Genomic DNA, 18,799 nt, shown 5'->3' with positions numbered 1-18,799 from the left:
AGGTGGAGTGTGGAGTCTGCGGAGCAACTAGAGCAACTTGATCGGTAGGAGGGAGGGAGGGAGGGAGGAGGAGGAGGGAGAAGGAGGAGGAGGAGGAGGAGGAGGAGCTTTGAGTTCTTTGAAGGAACTTCAGTTTCTCTCTTCTGTCTTCAACTCAGACTAAACAAAGCGCGTCGCTTAAAAAGCGTCTTGAAACCCAAACCTTGCATTGTTCACGGTGTGTAAATATTATGGCAGTTCAGTAACCAGACGTCTGAGGAGCTTGACAGCTCCCTCCCAGACAGCTACAACTTCAAACACTGCATTTGTTTTAAGCCAGTTTCAAGAAGGTTTTGGCCTAAAATGTCCTTTTTTATCTGTTCTTGGTGGAGAGGTACATGCTGGGTGATGTAAGGCAAAATAGCGAATAAAATAAAGTCTTTACATTAACTTACACCAATCAGGCGTAACATCATGACCACCTCCTTGTTTCTGCGCTCACTGTCCACTTTATCAGCTCCACTTACTGTATAGCTGCACTCTGTAGTTCTACAGTTACAGACTGTAGTCCATCTGTTTCACTGATACTCTGTTACCCTGTTCTTCAGTGGTCAGGACCCCCATGGACCCTCACAGAGCAGGTACTATTTGGGTGGTGGATCATTCTCAGCAGTAACACTGATGTGGTGGTGGTGGTGTGTTAGTGTGTGTTGCGCTGGTTTGAGTGGATCAGACACAGCAGTGCTGCTGGACTGAGAACAGTCCACCCACCAAAAATATCCAGCCAGCAGCGTCCTGTGACCACTGATGAAGGACTAGAGGATGACCAACACAGCAGATGAGCTGTCGTCTCTGACTTCACATCTACAAGGTGGACCGACAAGGTAGGAGGGTCTAATAGAGTGGACAGTGAGTGGACACAGTGTTTAAAAACTCCAGCAGCCCTGCTGTGTCTGATCCACTCGCACCAGTACAACACACACTAACACACCACCATCACCACGTCAGTGTTACTGCAGTGCTGAGAATGATCCACCACCCAAATAGTACCTGCTCTGTGAGGGTCCATGGGGGTCCTGACCACTGAAGAACAGGGTAACAGAGTATCAGAGAAACAGATGGACTACAGTCTGTAACTGTAGAACTACAGAGAGCAGCTATACAGTAAGTGGAGCTGATAAAGTGGACAGTGAGCGTAGAAACGAGGAGGTGGTCATGATGTTAGGCCTGATTGGTGTAAACTGAAGGTGTTGATTGTTTTTTGCCCTCACCTGCAAACTGAAATTCGTGCTTAGATTTTTTTCTTCTCAACAGCGATGATATAAAAGCTCAGGAGACATTTGTAGGTTCGCTGGTCACTGATGGGAACCAGATGTCCACCCTCCCAGAGAGTCATCACATGAGATGGTTATTCACTGCCTGATGTCTGAGACAGTTTTGTAGTAGTTTTGAGGTTTTGGCCTACAACTAAAATACCCGGTGGAGCCGTACATGCAGGGAACCAAAATAGTCGCCAAAGAAAACTCATTTTTTCAGATTTATGCCTGTTTCACCATCATTAGTGTTACATACGAGCCCCGAATGCACGTGCAGGTTCCCTGGCTCCTGTCACCACCACTGTACAGACGTCTGAGTCCCTACGTTTCTCACATCACTCTGACTGACTTCGTTTACATCTCAACCGTTGTATTATACAGAAGGTGAGTGGAATTCCCCTTTTAAAGAAGATACCACTGCTTTTCATACTAATCTCTGTAGCGTACAGTGTGTTTCCCTGTATGGACAAAAGAGCAGAAGGCCATCAGACTGAAAACGCCCTCATTCAAACACAATGGGCCTACAGGGAAATGCATCAGTGCATTGTTTGTCAGTTCGCTACAGATGCGGCAGATTAAGATGAAAAACACTAGTTTTCCTAAAGAGAATCGGGTTTCCGTGAGGATAACAAACCACAGCTGCAGCTGTTATGAGCGGAGCGTGGTCAGTACGTAAACGAGCTGTAATGCAGGGGTTTTGTTCGGAGCTCCTGAAGGGTTTTTTGGGTGAAAGGAACGTGGTGTAGTTTTTTTTTAGGTAAAATCTGGTGCGCAGTGGATACTATCCAGTGAGCACCTAATACTGTCAAGCAAGCACCAGACACTCTGGTGGTGAGTGCTCAAAGCTATCAGGTGAGCCCCAGATACTATGTGGTGAGCGCTCAAAACTATCAGGTGAGCCCCAGATACTATGTGGTGAGCACTCAAAACTATCAGGTGAGCCCCAGATACTATGTGTTGAGCACCCAATATTAACAAGTGAGCACCAGATGCTGTGTGGTGAGCACTCAATATTAACATGTGAGCACCAGATACTATGTGATGAGTACCCAACGTTAACAAGTGAGCAGCAGATACTATGTGCTGAGCACCAGATACTGTCAGATGAGCACCAGATACTATGCTGTGAGTGCCTGATGCTATGTGGTGAGCACCCAAAACTATCAGGTAAGCACCAGATAGTATGCAATGAGCACCCAATATTAACAAGTTAGCACCAGATACTATGTGGTGAGCACCAGATACTGTCAGACTTAACAGACCACTACTCTGTGCACCGGCTCCGCTTGTTATCCTCCGTCATTCTGTCATGGAAGAAGACATTTATGACTTTTTGAGGTCACGGCAAGAGGCACAAGATCAAATAAAGCAACTACAGCAGCTGCTGGGCTATTTAAGGTGGAACGGGAAAGTTAGTTACCTAGCTACCGAGACACTGGAATATTATTAGTGATTTTTTAATGCTTGTTATGAAGATAAAGGACCAGAATAGACTGAAACGACATCAAACTGAGATAAAACTGTGATTATCGTAATTTTCTAACAGAGAAAATTCCCACATCTGTGGGCTTCTTTCGTCTCCGTCTCGCTGCCTTTAAAGGGACTCAGATTTCCTGTATAATCAAATTGTTAAGATGTAAAGTCATTCAGAGCGGATTGATGTGCAACACTCCATTCTAGAGAGTCAGAGCCGTTCCCAGTGGTGGTGATGGGAACCAGACGTCCCTCTAAAAGCTCCTACAGAAAGTTCCTACATGAACTGGTTCTGAATTCACTGCCTGATGACTGAGACGCTGTTTTATGAGAGTTTAGAGAACTTCAACTCCATTCATGGTGGAGGGAGACATGCAGGGCGCTGTGCGGCAAAATAGTCCCCAAAGAAAACTCATTATTCCAGATTTTCCACTGTTTTCCATCATCAACATTCCAGATAAACTCGTGTAGGTTCTCTGATGGTTCTAGATGGTAAATAAAGTGTCTATATCTGTGTTGTAGTCATGGCGACGCCTGGTTCCCATCACCACCACTGTAAAAACATTTGAATCACTTCACACCAAACCCTCTGAACCTCTGAAGTTCATTTTATAGAATTTCGAATATGTAAACAAAATGTAAGGCACTGTTTGTTGTTTTCTTTTGTTTTTATTGTCTTTTGTAGAATCACACACATATTACACTTTTCAAGTAGAGCAACAAAAAGTGAGTTTGTGCACCAACCCCTTATCCTTAAACCATAACCTACCCACCCCCTTAGAACACCTACTTCCACTAAAGCTCGCCTGGGGATCAGCTTTACGGAGATAAACAGAATATCTACCAGAACAGCAGTGGCCTAAATCAGTGTGTAGATAATACTAAATATAAATAATAAATTACAATATGTACAAATATCAATAACATTAGAAAAGGAGATTAAATAAAAATTAAATAAAATAAATACATAACAAATAATAACAATAATGATAAAAATAATAAATAAATAAGACAGAAAAGGGCAAGGCGTACCTCTCAATTCACATATTTAGGGAGTTTCTTGTTTTCTTGCCTGATTATTTAATGTTTCATGAGTTTTATTCAAAATCCCACCTGCTTTTTAAGTCAGAACAACAGCGCGGACTAAGCCTAGTGCTGTGTGTCTCCTGTACACTGAGGCCTAAATCTCTGGATATTTGTGTGATGGTAAAAGGCTGCAGGGCACACAGGCCACCATAACCTACAGGAGCATTTACAGGAAATGTGTCTCGATGAAAAATGTCTCGGTGTCCCCGAGGGAGTCGCCAGGTATGAGGATGAGCAGGCAGGCAGGCAGACAGGTCTGTCTTCATTCTCTACATGCTGTAGAAGTGAGTCAGAGTTCAGGTGGAAAGCAAAGCTTCTGTCCCTCGCTTGTTTATATCACTTATTTTTCCTCCCCGGATGCTTCAGATTCAGCTTCACACACCAGAAATGTTTCACGGTATTTTTCATCTCATAAGACACTGTTGCACAAAAGCCTTGGCCCAACAAAAAACATGGCTATAAACTATGTGTCTCAGTAGTAAGTGTGTTTTTGCTCATATAAACAGAAGATAACATTACATAAGCAGTTCTTTGGAGCGATGACACAGTAGAACCTTTTTTGGTTGCCTAAAGCAATGTTTCCCAACCATGGTCATGCAGGCCCTGCACATTTCAGAGTGTTCCCAGCAACCAAATGACCTGATTTGACTAATCAGACGCTTACAGAAGGGGCCTCAATCTCTAATTACATGGGGATCTTATATTACTGTTCTATTAAATCAAGTAAACCAAGTGTAGCACTGTCAAACATTGGCTTGAGGGGTATAAAGCAGTGGAGGATGAAGTACAAAAACCATGTACTGGAGTTAAAGTCGAGACCCCCAAGGTAAAATATCACTCCAGTAAAAGTAGAAGTTCCTCCCTTTAGACCTCCACTTGAGTAAAAGTACTAAAGTATTTCCCTTCAAATGTACTTAAGTATAAAGTAAAAGTACTAAAAGAGTAATTCTGGCTCTGATGTCCTGTTATCATTTTTATAACCAGACTGGCTTCATGAACTCATTTCAGGTGAAAGTCCTCCAGCGTCTCTCTTGGTAAACCAGTCTTTTAATAGAACGTCATTAATTAGTGACGCTGACGTCTATTAAAATGATCAGAAGCACAAAACACTGAAGGTAAACAGTTTCCATCAGGGAGAACCGAGTGGCTCTGAAATCACTTTTTACACACAAGCAAAGTTTCAGTTTCAGATTTATTTACAACTTAGTTCCAAGTTTAAGTTGAATAAAAACTGGCTTTAAACTCAGGATCACAGATGAGCTCCTTTACTATGTTGATCTGTAGGCGTCTGTTCATAAACATAAACCAGCCCAAACTCATTTACTATAAAATGAAATGGTGTTTGTAGAAATTCAGAAAAAAGCCGCGTCAGTCTCGACTGCATATGTGGACATATTTCTATATTGAGCTCTATTTACACAAAGTTAGGTTAGTTCATCATTTATGTTGAACAGACTCTCCCAAAGTTTTACGCTGCTGCGCTGACGTTGAACCGCGTGCTGCACTGGGTCGGTATGACCAACAGGTCAAAACCAGCTCTAAACAAAGTGACCGCTGGGCCCTGATTGGTGCTCTGGCTTTGCGCTTCTTTCGTTTTGACATGTGACGTTTTTATACACACAGAAACCAAAAGGAACCACAGATTTCTCAAAATGTAGGAGGAAAAAGTCGGATATTAGACTCTGAAATGTAGTGGAGTGAAAGGAAAAAGTCGCCCAGAACGGAGAAACTTCGGTACAGATACACCAAAAATACTAAAGTACAGAAACCAATTACATTTACTCAGATACTCAGTTACTCAGTTGCTGTCCACTGTCACAATTGGCCCCTCCCAGTCCTCCATGTGCTTCCTTGTTTTGTTTCTTCCCGGTCCTGCCCCCTTGTTTCCAGACCCTGCCCCTGATTGTAACCTCCTGTGTCTTGTTAACCCTGTTGTATTTAAGCCCTGTGTTTTCCCCTGTTAGGCTGCTGGTCTTTGTATTGTATTGTTCAGCGTCGTTCTTCCGGCCTCCGTTGTGTGTTTTTCCTCATGTCTGTCCCTCGTTCTCTCCGTGTTGGCTTGTTGACCCTGGACCGTTTTGACCCTGATAACTGATTTGCTCTTAATAAATCTCGCTTCTCTTCGCATCCGCATCATCATCGCTCCCCCATTACAGGCTACACTTAAAGATAATCAGCGATTGCTGCACACATTCGTGCACATTTTTGAAACATCTGAAGCGGCTTTACGAGCAAATAACTGTTTACTGCACAGATAAACAGCTTAAAGACGGTTTTCCCAGGCAGCCTAAGGCAGCTACACCGTACTGTGTGTTTTATTTTGTGCACTCTGACTGTCTTTTTCATTTATTCCTGTTGGGCGTTGCCTCTATAATCTCTGAACGTCCATCACTGCAGTAGCCATGCGTGTCTAATTCCCTCTTTGTTTACTCAAAGTTGAAGGTTCCTTTGTTTCCCTACCAGCAACATTCCCTTTAAGCTTTGTGTTCAATCTTTAACCACGTTAGTTCCTCTAAATCTCTCTGACCTGAGGACAAAAGAGCGCTTTTTTCCGCCAAGTGGTCAGTTGAAAAAGGAACTGCTTTCATGGGACAATAATGGCTTACGTGTGTACAGAAGAGTAGACACTCTGATAAGACCAACCCTGTATGTGAGTAGTGACCAGTTCACTATGACAACCTTCAATTAAACATTTGACTCCGGGAATCCGGGAGACGAAAAGGTCAGATAACCTAAGCAGGTGATCCAAGTTAATGTTCACATTTGGTGTGAACATCTGTCTCGAGTGGCGTGAGCAGATGGAAGTATAGCAGTTTACGCCTGACATCTCCAGTGGTCACTTACGATAAGATTTCAATGATTCAACACATTTACGGCTGTCAGTCTCGTTTGTTGTCATACAAAAATGCCCCAAGTGGTGCAACCGTCGAACCCTGTGATCACCCTGGCAGCAAATTTTCCCATGTAGTCACCCCCGGGTTGGTCACTCGTCGCCAGTGGGTGTTTCTGGTTCCCATGGTTTCACAAAGCAGGCACGTTCCTACTAAAAATAAAAATTTAATAAGACAAGGGGCTGGTTTGTAAATCAGTCCCTTTGTAGTGCATCTTTATTATCACTGTCGTCTATTTGTGCCACCTATTTGTGGTCACCCACCAAAACTCTGAGCAATTCGTCAGCGTTTTAAAGAGATCTGGGCCACAGAGTGTTTTCAGGACATGCAGTGGTGGACAGTAACTGAGTAACTGAGTAAATGTAATTGGTTTCTGTACTTTAGTATTTTTGGTGTATCTGTACTGAAGTTTCTCCACTTTTTCCTTTCACTCCACTACATTTCAGAGTCTAATATCCGACTTTTTCCTCTTACATTTTGAGAAATCTGTGGTTCCTTTTGGTTTCTGTGTGTATAAAAACGTAACATGTCAAAACGAAAGAAGCGCAAAGCCAGAGCACCAATCAGGGCCCAGCGGTCACTTTGTTTAGAGCTGGTTTTGACCTGTTGGTCATACCGACCCAGTGCAGCACGCGGTTCAACGTCAGTGCAGCAGCGTAAAACTTTGGGAGAGTCTGTTCAACATAAATGATGAACTAACCTAACTTTGTGTAAATAGAGCACAATATAGAAATATGTCCACATATGCAGTCGAGACTGACGTGGCTTTTTTCTGAATTTCTACAAACACCATTTCATTTTATAGTAAATGAGTTTGGGCTGGTTTATGTTTATGAACAGACGCCTACAGATCAACATAGTAAAGGAGCTCATCTGTGATCCTGAGTTTAAAGCCAGTTTTTATTCAACTTAAACTTGGAACTAAGTTGTAAATACATCTTAGTGTTTTAATCCACTGTGGGTCATTTACTGACCGCGGAACCATCGTTTCCAATCGTGCGCAGCACATCGGTTTGTTTTGAGATGACGCGCCTGCAGCCTCCGCCGCTGTTTGAACAGGCTAGGCTAACGTTGCTAATGTAAAAACTAAACAAATGCCAAACATTCCCGAGATTTTCTCCAGGCTGAAGCGCTGAAACCATGGCCATTCCAATGGAAAGCCAGCTTCAGAGCATATTCGAGGATGTGGTGGTAAGTTACGCGCTCGTGTGTTTGTAGTAAACGCACTCGCTAATGCTAAGAGGCGAACCGAAAGCTAACAGGGTTAGCAGAGATGGCCTGAAACCCACTGGGTTTTAAAGTTGAGTCCGATGTGGACGATTAATATCAGAGAATCATCGTTAAACCCCCTTTTTGTGGGGGTTTTCCAGTCAAACTCAGAGTTTGTTCCCGAAGCTGCAGCTTAGCGTCATATTCGAATTCTCCGTTCCACCTTAAATGCTGCATCAGTGTAACCGCTGCACAGCTTAAGGTGGAACAATGGAGCAGGCTACGAAGCTGAAGCTGGCTTTTCTAGCTATTTTCATTTTCCCGGTCCACCTTAAATGGTGCAGCCGGCGCCAGAATGTAACTGCTGCACCTTTTAAGGTGGACCGGAAAATTCCAACAGAAGCCCAGCTTCAGCTTCGTAGTTAGACTGCTCCATTGTTTGTGTGATTACGTTGTTGCAGACTAACTAGGAAATCTTCAGTCTGTAGTTCTACAGTCACAGACTGTAGTCCATCTGTTTCTCTGATACTCTGTTACCCTGTTCTTCAGTGGTCAGGACCCCCATGGACCCTCACAGAGCAGGTACTGTTTGGGCGGTGGATCCATCCGTCATCCTCTAGTCCTTCATCAGCGCCCACAGGACGCTGCTGGCTGGATATTTTTGGTTCGCAGTCCAGCAGCGACACTGAAGTGTTCAGAAACTCCAGCAGCGCTGCTGCGTCTGATCCACTCAGTATAGCGCAACACACACTAACACACCACCACCAACACCGTCAGTGTTACTGCAGTGCTGAGAATGATCCACCACCCAAACAGTAGCTGCTCTGTGAGGGTCCATGGGGGTCCTGACCACTGAAGAACAGGGTAACAGAGTATCAGAGAAACAGATGGACTACAGTCTGTAACTGTAGAACTACAGAGTGCAGCTATACGGTCAGTGGAGCTGATAAAGTGGACAGTGAGCGTAGAAACGAGGAGGTTTCTGAGATAGAGGCCAGCTCTATACACAGCTCTTCCTTTCAACCCTCTAATTGTGCTCATTCTTTTTTTTTCTGGAACAGAAAACAGAAATCATCGAGGAGGCCTTTGCTGGGTAAGTTGTCATGAACCTGATAAAGCTGAACGTTTGCTCTCCAGCAGGTGCCGTGCTGATATTAGCCCAATGATGAACGTGGCGTGTCGTCTTTGAGGAACACGCGGCGTTCTGTGGTTTCTTGATCTGAGTCTTTGAGATGTTTCTAAAACTGCAGGATGTTCATGGACACCCCTGAAGATGAGAGGACCAAGCTGATCAGCTGTTTAGGGGCCTTCAGGCAGTACTGGAGCACACTTCCTCAGGTTTGTGCCGACGTAGACTAGGCTGAATGACTCCCGTTCTTTCAGTCTTGAGGCTGACGGACCAGCCAGAATATCCGTTGGAGCGTTGTGTGACGAGCGTTGTTGCTGCTTCTTTCTGCAGGAGTCCCATGAGCAGTGTGTGCAGTGGATTGTGCGGTTCATTCACAGCCAGCACAGCCCCAAACGCATCTCCTTCCTCTATGACTGCCTGGCCATGGCTGTAGAGACCAGCCTGCTGCCACCAAGGTACTCGCATGTATACACATCGATTGGTTATGGGAGAGTGTTGGACATGGACTGTGGCTGTAGAGCGGTGGGCAGCCCTATCCGCAGCGCCGGGGGAGCAGTTGGGGGTTAGGTGTCTTGCTCAAGGACACCTCAGTCATGGACTGTCAGCGCTGGGGATCGAACCGGCGACCTTCCGGTCACAGGGCCGATACTCTAACCTCCAGCCTTATATATTTAAGAAGGATCAGGGTCAAACAGTTAAAAAATAATCAATATTTATAAGAAATTATGTATAATGCTTAATTATAAGGTGGTGGCATAATGGGCGGACATCTAGAACTGCATAACTGATTTGGTGTCCAGTCTAAAACCACACCATGGATTTGCTGTACACTCTTGGGTCTCTAAATGATCCTCTTTATGGTACGTCCAGTTGTTCACTGTTCTTGGAATGTGGACAGTAGTCATGATAAACTCAGGAATGCCAGTTGTGACACAGTTTAGAATGATGATAATAATAATAATAGTAATAATAATAATAGTAATAATATGGAAGCAACAGTTTTTAATATAAAATCAAAATAGTCCCTTACAGACGACCTACTCATGTTAAAACTGTCTGAACGGTGGTGGGGTTAGGGTTAGGATTTAGACCAGGGCGAGGGATGGTTTTACGGTTAGTGTCCACCAAGCATCTAAAGTGGACTCTCCAAATAAAGCGCCACCGGTTCTGGAATAATCGCTTGCTTTTGTTTGCCCTGTTTCTCTGACAGCAGGAAACTACTGATGTAGTTTTGAAGGCTGACGTATTGTTATTTTCCATTATTGGTGTCAGTTGTTTGTATTTGTGTATCTATATTTCCTTGTTATATTCACTTATTTCACTTCAGTGGTGTTTTGCAGAGTTTCATGGCTTTAATGTGTGTGTGTGTGTGTGTGTGTGTGTAGGATGGTGTGCCAGGCGCTGATCAACTCCGACACTCTGGAGTGGGAGCGGACCCAGCTCTGGGCTCTGACCTTCAAACTGGTCCGTAAAATCATCGGCGGAGTGGATTATAAGGTACAGTGGAGGCTGAACTTCTAGTGGAAAATCTAACGCGGCTTCTTCTGGTACTTTGTTCAGAGTTAGTTTTGAAATGAATATAATTGAGCGACATTTCTTATTCGCCTTATTCGCTGTGGCAGGCTGCGAGAGACTTGTTGAAGGCCGTTCTGGATAAAATTCAGACCATCCCCAGCCTGGTCAGCTCGGCTGTGGTGCACCAGCTCCTGCCGGCGAGAGAGGTACAGTTGACCCCATTACTCCGGTGATATTTTATGCTTCGTGATATTCGTCATCAGTAATGCTCAGTGTACTGTAGGCAGCCCAGAGTGTGAATGATTTAGCCTAATGCAAAAAAACCTCTAGTGAAATGTTTGTAACCTCTTCAGCTCCTTGGGACCACCGGTGGTTCCAAACCGCGTTCGGTCCTGTTCTTCATAACGTTCATACTCCATAAGCTCCATTCAGAAGCTGGGCGTCGTGTGAGGCTGTAGCTCTTCTCTCCAGTCTAATAGACGGTGATGTCATTTTAAACCCTCATAATAAAAGAAGCTGAACTTTGTTTTTCTACTGAAAGTCGACCCGTTTTTCCCCAAATCTGGGCTCTAAACTATAAACAGACGGCGTCTCTTCAGTGATCTGCTCTGGAAACATCACTTTTAGAAAATAACACAAAGAGCGGCGCAGATTTTTGGCCTTCAGCAGTGAATTGTGAGCGTGTAGTGACGTGTATGATCATATTTTCTGTTCATTTGAGGGAAGCTCATAACGTACATTTATTCCATGCAGTTACTGAATCATTTGCCTTACGATTTGGTCGCGTAAATTCAGATGGACAAACCAAAACACACCCCGGTGAACCAGGTTTATGATGATTTTTAGCACTGGAAGCTTTCGTAGGGCAGTTTTCGTGTGTTGTACGTGTGCAAGCCTAAACAAATATGCAGAACGGGAGTTCTCCAGGATTCGAACCCGGGAATTTCTGCGCTGTCGCAAATGATGTGTGTTATTGGTTGTACTAAAGGTGGTGGAGTACATCCTGGACAGGAACGCGTGTCTCCTGCCTGCTTACTTTGCTGTGAATGAAATCCGGAAGCTCTACCCTGAGGGACAGCTCTCGCACTGGGTACAGTACTCGCACAGTGTTTACATGCACACACTGCATATCAGCTACACAGTGAGACTCTGTACTTACATACAGATATTAGGGTGGGGGGGGGGGGGGTGGGTGAAGGAAGGAGTATATATTTTTATCTTTAGTATTATGTGTATTCTCTGTATGGTAATGGGTAACAAGCTGTGTACTTCTTAAGGAATTAACAGGTTTAAAACCTTTTGCTTTTATCTGGGGTGTTAATTTTTTCTTGCTGCTTCTATTTCTTGCCCTGCTATGCAGCTCGTTTTAACTGGTTTGCACGTCATATTCTCTTTATAACCGGATTCTGCCCTCATTAGTAGGCTGAGCAGGTCACTAACCGGCTATCAGGCCACAATAGTAAAAGACAGGCTTCAGGTTCAAGTCATTGAATAAGGTGTTATTAAAAACACAGATATACAAAGTAAAGAAAGTTGGCTAAAGTGGGCTAAAAATATCCCTCCTTACACTAGAGCTGAAATAAAATAATCTCGAATAGAGCCGAGCTAAAACGGCTGTCTTGCTGCCGTGGTGACCGTAGGAGTGCTATTAAAACGCTGGTTTGAGAGCAGATTTCTACGTCATGACTGCTTCATGAATTCTTTTGCCTGACTCTCTGTGCGAACGCGGTGTTTAAATGAAATTGCAAATATCAGCACATGAGCATTCCAGCATTATAGGTATTATTCCGATTTTTTTATTTATTCCCACATTTCTGTCATGTTGAGATGTTCTAAGCGTTCAGCGTTCACGATTCACGAGAATTTTTGTCCATGAGTCACTCTGAGCATCATTGGACGCTGGGATAGTATGGATTGAATTCTTCTACTACACACACACACACACACACACACACACACACACACCGCTCCATATTCATTCTCCATAGATACACACACCCTCTATAAGTCTGGGTATGCGTTTAAGCCTGCTTTATAGACGGACTCACACAGTCACACTGGAAATTTCACTTATCCAGAACGACTTTGATCATTTTACACAGGAAGGCGAAGGCGGTGTTAGGAGTCTTGCCCAAGGACTCTTATTGGTGTAGTGTAGGGAGCTTGCCCAGGTGGGGATTGAACAGTGTAGAAGGCAGATGTGTTACCCGCTACACCAACCAACCATGGTTTTAAATTATTATTATTTTTTTTTGTCTCTCCTTTACTCCTCAGCTTTTGGGCAGCCTGATATCAGACTTTGTGGACAGCTTCCGTCCCACGGCGAGGATGAACTCCATATGTGGTGAGACGAACAGCTATCTCATGATAATGCCCCCTTTATTACCAAGATGTTTATCAGAGTATCAGAGTAAGTATCAGAGCATAACCTTATGTAATAAAAAGCCTCTGTTTGTACAAACCATGACAGAAGGGCTTTAATTGTGCCTTTGAAAAGGTCAGAATGAGAGATAAAGCCCTGTTCTGAATGGGTCAAGGCAAAGGTTGAGTTGTATATTCGTATGTGTGTCTGTATGGGTCTTTTTATATATCTGTGCCTGCGTCTGTGTGGGTGTTGGAATGAATCAGTTGATGGTGAAATCTGTGTGACTAGTGTGTCCCGTGTGTGTTCGTTAGGCCGCTGCAGTCTCCTCCCTGTGGTTAACAACTCTGGAGCGATCTGCAACTCTTGGAAGCTGGATCCTTCCACTCTGCGCTTCCCTCTGAGAGGCATGCTGCCTTACGATAAGGTGAAATCCTCCTGCATACGTTGCCACATGCTTTCCCTCTCGGTTCCACAAAACGTCGTATTCAGCAACACCTAAAGACTCTTCTGACATCTGAATTCAGGTCGCCGGCTGATAACGTACCAATCCTAGTGTCCTTTTAAGTTTCAGTTCTACACTCTGAAATTGATTAGCTGATTGGCATAACCCTCAGCCACCACTGCATTGGTGTAGTCCAGGGTTTGACGGCCCAAATGTTAAGAAGAACCATTTTGACCTTTCAACAGAAATCAGACCACCTTGAGAGCCGCAACATTTATGTCCATATTATTGAAGTAATGTTTCACCGTCTTGGCTGTAAATGTGTCTCAGTGGGTGCTGATGTGCTAGAATAGACTAAAAAATATAAACTAACAGACGGACTTTGCTCTGCTTTAGTCTTCAGCTCAGCTGTAGCTGCTTTTCTCGCATCTCCAGCAGGAAACTTTTCCTCAAAACTAGATCAGTTTCTTGTAAAAACGTCTCTCAATGTTCGTCTTTTTACGAAGTCGCTTCTCATTCGCCAGCTTCTTGTTAGAATTTTCTTGAGGCGGCAGAATGTAGGCCTAACTGCTGCACCATTTAAGGTGGAACGGGAAAATTTGAGAAGCTGGCGAATGAGAAACTTCAGCCTCGTGACTTTTTATCGTTGCAGATTAAACGTATCAGGAAACCAGCTGGAGTGACTATAAACACTAATCAGTCCATTCGTCTCCAAATTATCGATGTCCGTCTTAAATCTCTCTCTTTGCCGTTTCATAGCTACTAGCTGGGCGAGACTGTTGTCTGTGTTGCTATGGTGACCAGCCGTCTGCGCTGATCTTCAGGGTTAAAGGGTGAATCAGCAGTTCTACATTAACGCCAGCGTTTAAGACCCTTTACTGTTAAACTGTGTTGAAGGATCAGCAGAGCTTTATTTTACTGTAGAGGAGGATTATTTTATTATTACCTACTGATCTGATTCAGCTGTGGAGCCGCGACAGGGCAGCAGAAGAGCCTCATGATTCCGACCCCTGGGCTGTTAAAGTGAACCCACTCATGGGCTAAACTGCAGCTCTGTGCTTCCCATGATTTTGGGTTTGATTGTACATGAACGGTTCAGGTGTTCATCTGTAGCAGTGATGTTTATATGATCATTCCATATGAAATATTTTTGAGTGTCATGTCGTGCCCCACTCTCCCCTAGTTGCCCTACAGTAACTGCGAGTTTTGAAACTGACCTGATTTGGTTGACCACATGTCGCCGTGGTTTGACACAGTTCAGGACCTAAAGTTCCCGTTTTTCCCATCTACAGGACCTGTTTGAGCCCCAGACGGGGTTGCTAAGATACGTGTTGGAGCAGCCTTACTCCAGAGACATGGTCTGCAACATGCTGGGCCTCAACAAACAGGTACCCCTCTCTCCCTGCCTTCGTTTGTCACCTCTCTACTTTCTTCCTCTCCCTCTCTCTTATCCTTCTCTTCATCTCTCTCTCAGCCTCTCTCGTTCTCCATGTTCCTGTGCCTCTGTCTTTCTGTCTCTCGTTTCCCTTCCTTCTCTCCTCTTCCTCTGTTCTGTGGGCCTTCCTCAGTTTAAAGCAGATGCTGTGGAGAGGGAGAGAAAGAGAGAAGATGAAAAGAGAGAGAGACGGAACGACAGAATGCAGCAGCCTTTTTTAAGTCAGCGGGTTTGGTGTCAGACCCCACTGAATTAGGCGATTGCAGTGTTTTAAGTGAATGACGGTGATTTTTTTGCATTGCTTGGTTTTCTGCAAGGCCAGTCTCCAGTATACTCCCCGCCACTCCAGCGCACTTCCGAACTTGCCGCCTTTTGCTTGGCTGCGCTAAACTCTCTCTCTCTCTCTCTGGATGGGGGTGGGCGGGGCCTTTAGCTGTCTTGTCTGTCCCCTTTTTTTTTCGGCCAACGGCATGCACTTCCGCTCTGCTGTCTCAGGGAGAATAGCCCCGCCTGTCTCTCTGATACATGTCTGTTGGGGGTGGGAGGAGGGGGTGTGGTTTGGCTTGACTGACGGGGGTACTTGGAGCTGGCCTCCTAGTCACTGTTATTTGTCTTCTTTTTTTTCTTCCTTTATTTTTGTTCTGTCCTGTCTTACCCCGCCCACCTTGCGCCAATGCTCTAGACCCTGAACATTGCTCAGGTATGTTCATAAATCTTACTGTTGTATTGTGACTAACCAGACTCTATGGAAGCTTCTCCATAGTCGAGACTGATTTCATCTAATTTACGACAAGACACACATACACGCCCACATGTCACCACATTTACACCCACAGGTGCATTCATACACGCATTCATACGTGCAGAAGAGAATCGAACGAATCAAAATGCAAACGCAGACCTTAAAATTACTGCTGCTCCTAAATCCAGACTACCAAGAACCGCCGTCAGACCTTTAGGCCGCTTTATTTTGATCCCCCTGCTTTAGAGAAACCGAGCCGCTAATTTCAAACTTTTAATTTCTCATTCTAGTTACCTGTTGAATCAAATCTGGCTTCCTGTGTTTCTTTCACCTCCCAAAAGATCTCGTTCCAAAAGATATCATTCAGAGAAGTCCAGTTGTCAATCCTGATGATCACAAGTGAGGCAAATGACAGGTTTCCTTTAATCAGAATCAGTAGCTGTTTCTTGCATAGTACTGTTGATAAGCGGGATATTAAGCTGTCCTGAACGATTGCTGAACCTTCTTGTTGAGAGGGAACCTTAACGTAAGTGTAGCTCCAAGTTTCTGGGATTGTTGTTCACTTTGATCGATCGGGATATCTGCGCTAAAGGCTTTGTTCATACAGCAGGTGAAAGTGGCCCATACCTGATCATTTTCTCCGTGTGTGACACAGATGTGTGTGTCAGTGTGAACAGATAAACACACCGAATCTCACGCTTTCGTATGTGGCACTGAAATCTGACTCGTGTCTGATCTGCGGCAGTGCGGCTCAGTCTGAACAGCCAGATCGGAATTCGTGCCACTTTCACGACGTTCGTCATCATTTTGCGCTGCTGAGAGTCAAAAACCTTTAGGATGATATTTCCGTGTAAAAAATTCGGAGAGACCCATCACAGCCCATCACAGCCGCTCTGTGTTTGAAGAGATTTCTAAAGAAACGTCTGAACGTGGCCGTAGAAGAACGAGGCTGCAGCATCTCTGAACGGTTCAAAGTCTGAAAGCAACGTTTAAAGAATCTAAGACCCAAAGAAGTGACCGCGCCCTTTTTACGCCGAGCTCGAACGCATTCAGGGTGAAGAGCCCAGCTGTCAGTCAGCGAAGCTTCATGATGCCCCTGTGATGCTGGGGAAGATGAAGCTGATCCTCCGGGAGCGACTGGCGGCAGTCTCGTTGGCAGGTGTGATTGTTTACCTCTGGACGAGCCACTGAAGCAGCAGTGCTCTTCTGGGCATGCGGGACGGTTTAGGAGCTGATCTGTTCAGACTGAAGTCGCATACAGACCACGTTTAAAATGCATCATGATCACCCAAACCACAAGTCAGATTTGGTGATAAAATCAGATTTGAGCCACTTTTACCTGCTTTGTGAACGGTTTTGCCACCTGGGGAGGGTAAAATGCTCCACTCCAGCAGTGACCATATCACCACTGTTGACTTAGTTCCCCCTCAGCTGCATACATGATAAAGCTTAGTAGCCGATTAACTGTTTGCCAGAATTAGGTATATAAGTGCGGGGATCCTCCAGCACTGGGACTAGCTTTGCCATGATGCTGGCTCATATCGATGAGCAGTGACACAAATCTTATCGTATGACTTCAGAACGTTTAGTTTCCCACATTTGAGAAGTTGCAAGAGGGACAGGGAATTAGTAGTGCCACTTTTAAGCGCCATCACTTCTACAGATTACATTATTTTTAATTGGCGTTATTTTTGACAGCACTGGGGAATTCATAAAGTGCATAAAGCATTGAAGAGCACATTTAAAAGCGTTTGATCTGCTGTTTCCAAGACGTTGGATAAACTCTGCCTCAGTTCCGTTACTCGGGAACGATGCTTCTTATAAGTGGAACGAATGGTGGTCACTTTAGTGCGCGACCCTTATGTGATGTGATGCCATTTGTCACAGTGTTGGTGTTATATCGTCATATCTGACACCTGTATCCACGAGAACCCCTCAACTGTCAGGCCGTCTGTGCACTCCTGAGGCAGAAAACGATGCGTGAAGGAAGCGTCTCCGACTGCGATCGAGCGCTTCAGACCCAGGCTGGATCTGGCTGATGAGGATGAGCTGTTGGCTTCGTTCCGATTCCATAGGTGTCCGGAAGGAGTTTGTGTTTTCTTTGCTTGATATGTACGTTTTAATGATGGTTTAGCAAAAACAAATCCAGCACTAAGTTACAATTTACCAAAAAAATGATATTTTTTGATTTCAAACGAAAACGTAGTTTATCAGCGAAGACGTGTGTGGGGGGTCTGAAGTTTGCTTTTTTGGCATCTGCGATGAAGCTAATGTGTTTCACATGTAAGATGATGTGATTCGAGGCTATATCGCGTGTTAGATTAGTGCTGGGTGATATGACCGCAAAATAATATTACGACTTCCAGAGATGTTCAAAAAATATCCATATTTTTCCAGAAATCTGATTGGAACAGAGAGAAAAAATCCAGCCGTGCTACATTAAAAAAAAAAATACTATCAAAGTTTTTTATTCGATATTTGATGCTAAATCCAGTTAAACAGGATTAATTGTGCTCTCTTTATAATAAAACATGCAGCATATTGTACGTTATTGTGAGAGAACTGATCACGATCAACAGGGGGTGATTCACAAAGATTCATCCGATCTCAAAATCCGTCACAGATCAGTGCAGTGAGCTGTAAACGGTTTAAATGAGCATAACGTTTATGTAATCTTACAAGGTCTCAGTCTGAACCTCCTCCAGCTGTACGGACGACACCAACGCCACAGCCAAACTCATCCCAGACTGGGTTGAGCGTGTCGGGTATGGGATGAATTGGGACGAATCACATCACACGGTTATGACCGATTCACTCTTATAGAAGTGGAGAGCGGTAAACGCTCAGACTGAAGGGGGCGCCACCTTCCACCGACGGTCAGACAGTCTATGACCCCCTATTTCAATTGGATTGTTAATTAGATCATTGCAGAATTATCGCTTTAACGGTGGCGAGCAGTTTAGATTTCCGCACTTGGTCAGTCTGGTCGAACAAACCCTGCGAGACAAGCCGACATACGGAAACACTGTTCAGATACACACCAGTGCTTTTACCCCACAGACATATCAGTTTACCTTCCACCCCAGCCAGTGCCCGGAAATGTCAGTGCAACAAATCCCCTGCATGCCACCTCAGAGGGGAAGCTGCAGTGTATCTTGAGAGACAGGAGGAAGCGCCCTACACCGGGGGCAGAGGTTTTAGAGATGATTTTTATTTG

At 44.5% G+C, this 18,799-nt stretch overlaps 1 protein-coding gene across 2 annotated transcripts in view; it reads left to right on the top strand.

Moving 5' to 3' along the window:
- The first annotated feature begins 7,747 nt into the window (after window positions 1-7,747).
- The window catches only part of med23 (mediator complex subunit 23), a 70,864-nt gene continuing 59,812 nt past the window's right edge, over window positions 7,748-18,799 (top strand). The window contains exons 1-11 of one of the 2 annotated variants that reach the window (XM_017720774.2): window positions 7,749-7,936; window positions 9,016-9,047; window positions 9,205-9,292; window positions 9,414-9,538; window positions 10,469-10,580; window positions 10,706-10,804; window positions 11,587-11,688; window positions 12,873-12,942; window positions 13,275-13,387; window positions 14,698-14,793; window positions 15,523-15,540. In XM_017720774.2, coding sequence (XP_017576263.1) covers window positions 7,886-7,936; window positions 9,016-9,047; window positions 9,205-9,292; window positions 9,414-9,538; window positions 10,469-10,580; window positions 10,706-10,804; window positions 11,587-11,688; window positions 12,873-12,942; window positions 13,275-13,387; window positions 14,698-14,793; window positions 15,523-15,540 — 906 coding nt within the window. In that variant the 5' untranslated portion in view covers window positions 7,749-7,885. Of the gene's footprint in view, window positions 7,937-9,015; window positions 9,048-9,204; window positions 9,293-9,413; window positions 9,539-10,468; window positions 10,581-10,705; window positions 10,805-11,586; window positions 11,689-12,872; window positions 12,943-13,274; window positions 13,388-14,697; window positions 14,794-15,522; window positions 15,541-18,799 lie in introns of both variants that reach the window. The other variant, XM_017720775.2, reaches the window with a different exon arrangement.

The sequence above is a fragment of the Pygocentrus nattereri genome, chromosome 4 (assembly GCF_015220715.1).
Source record: "Pygocentrus nattereri isolate fPygNat1 chromosome 4, fPygNat1.pri, whole genome shotgun sequence".
Taxonomy (NCBI): Eukaryota; Metazoa; Chordata; class Actinopteri; order Characiformes; family Serrasalmidae; genus Pygocentrus; species Pygocentrus nattereri.
This window is presented reverse-complemented; position numbering and strand designations above follow the sequence as displayed.